At 73.3% G+C, this 1,249-nt stretch overlaps 1 protein-coding gene across 1 annotated transcript in view; it reads right to left on the bottom strand.

Moving 5' to 3' along the window:
- TBC1D16 (TBC1 domain family, member 16) overlaps positions 1 to 1,249 on the bottom strand; it is a 19,467-nt gene that overhangs the window by 595 nt on the left and 17,623 nt on the right. Inside the window, exon 11 of the mRNA XM_004695334.2 lies at positions 3 to 139. Within this exon, the coding sequence (XP_004695391.2) occupies positions 3 to 139 (137 nt within the window). The remainder of the gene's footprint in view (positions 1 to 2; positions 140 to 1,249) is intronic.

The raw sequence follows: 1,249 nt of genomic DNA, 5'->3' as shown, positions 1-1,249 counted from the left end.
GCACGAGCTCCCCGCTCATGTGCATGGCCAGGTTCCCGAAGTGCAGGAGCATCTGGTCGGCGGCCAGCTGCTGCTCCACCACGTCGTCGCCGTAGATGGCCACGATGGCCACGCAGACGAACAGGTGGAAGTAATCCGTCTGGGGGCGGGGGGCGTCAGAGGGCCCGCCCAGCCCCCGTGGCCCCGCGCCCCGCGTCCTCCCTCCGTCGGGGAGCCCCCGCTGCCCGCGCAGAGGGTGTGAGGGGCGCGCGACCTCCGAAGGCCCGAGCCGGGCTTGTGCTGATGGGGGGCGCGGCGGCCAGGCGTGGGGAGAACCTCGCCAGCACCCTGCCCCTGGGCTGCCCCAGTGTCCGGCTGCGGTGTGTTCGGGCTCTGCTGGGAGGGCGGGAGGCCCGCACCAGCTCCGGGGGGCTCCACTGAGCCACACCCTTTGTCCCCCCAAGCGCCGGCTGCCTGGCCTGCAGTGAGGCTGGCGCTGGGCCCGGCGGGGCCGTCCTGCACACCCGCTGGCCGGATGCAGTGGGCACCGCCTGAGTCACGCCCGTGCAGGGCAGAGGAAGGACGCGGGCCCCGACACTGACCGCTCAACCGGACGGAACCACGTCGCCAACTGGGCTGGGCGGGCAGGGCCGTAGGGCCACCCTGCCGGAGGCCCTGAGCTCTCTCCGCAGAGAGTGCCCGGCCCGCACGGCCAGCCCTGACCCACAGAGAACCCTAGGGCCGTTCGGGCCCAGGGGACCCCGGAGCTGGCAGCAGGGGCACCCGGAGCTCAGGCCCAGCAGTGAGCCCCCACATCCTGTCCCCCCACATCCTGCCCCCTGAGCCGCTCACTTGATCAAGGGGTGGGGTCAACACGGCTAAATTTAGCCACGGCCCGCAGAGGACGTGACCTCGTTTGTGGACTTCAGATGCAGCCGCAGCCAGCAGATGTCCCTGCCGCCGGCCACGGGGCTCACGCACTGGGCGCTGCTGGCTTGGGGGCCCCCACGGAACAGCCGTGGGCGGCCACACTGAGCCCGGCACCAGCACCTCCGGGGCACAGACCCCTCTCACCCAAGTCCCTAGCCGCGGCCCCCCACTTGCCTGGCGCCACCCCGGGAGAGGCCGCCCCGCCCCACCCGCGTTTTGGAGGCCGGCGGATTCCGGGGCGTCTCCACTGCTGGACGCGGCCAGCGAGGCCATTAGGGCACTGCTCCGAGCGGGCCGCGGGGCGCGGCTGATGCCGGCGAGTCCCCCTCCCCGAGGGCCG

Source organism: Condylura cristata, unplaced genomic scaffold (assembly GCF_000260355.1).
Source record: "Condylura cristata isolate star-nosed mole 26May11 unplaced genomic scaffold, ConCri1.0 scaffold00060, whole genome shotgun sequence".
Classification (NCBI taxonomy): domain Eukaryota; kingdom Metazoa; phylum Chordata; class Mammalia; order Eulipotyphla; family Talpidae; genus Condylura; species Condylura cristata.
Note: the sequence above shows the minus strand (reverse complement) of the source record. Positions and strands in the feature narration are given on the sequence as shown.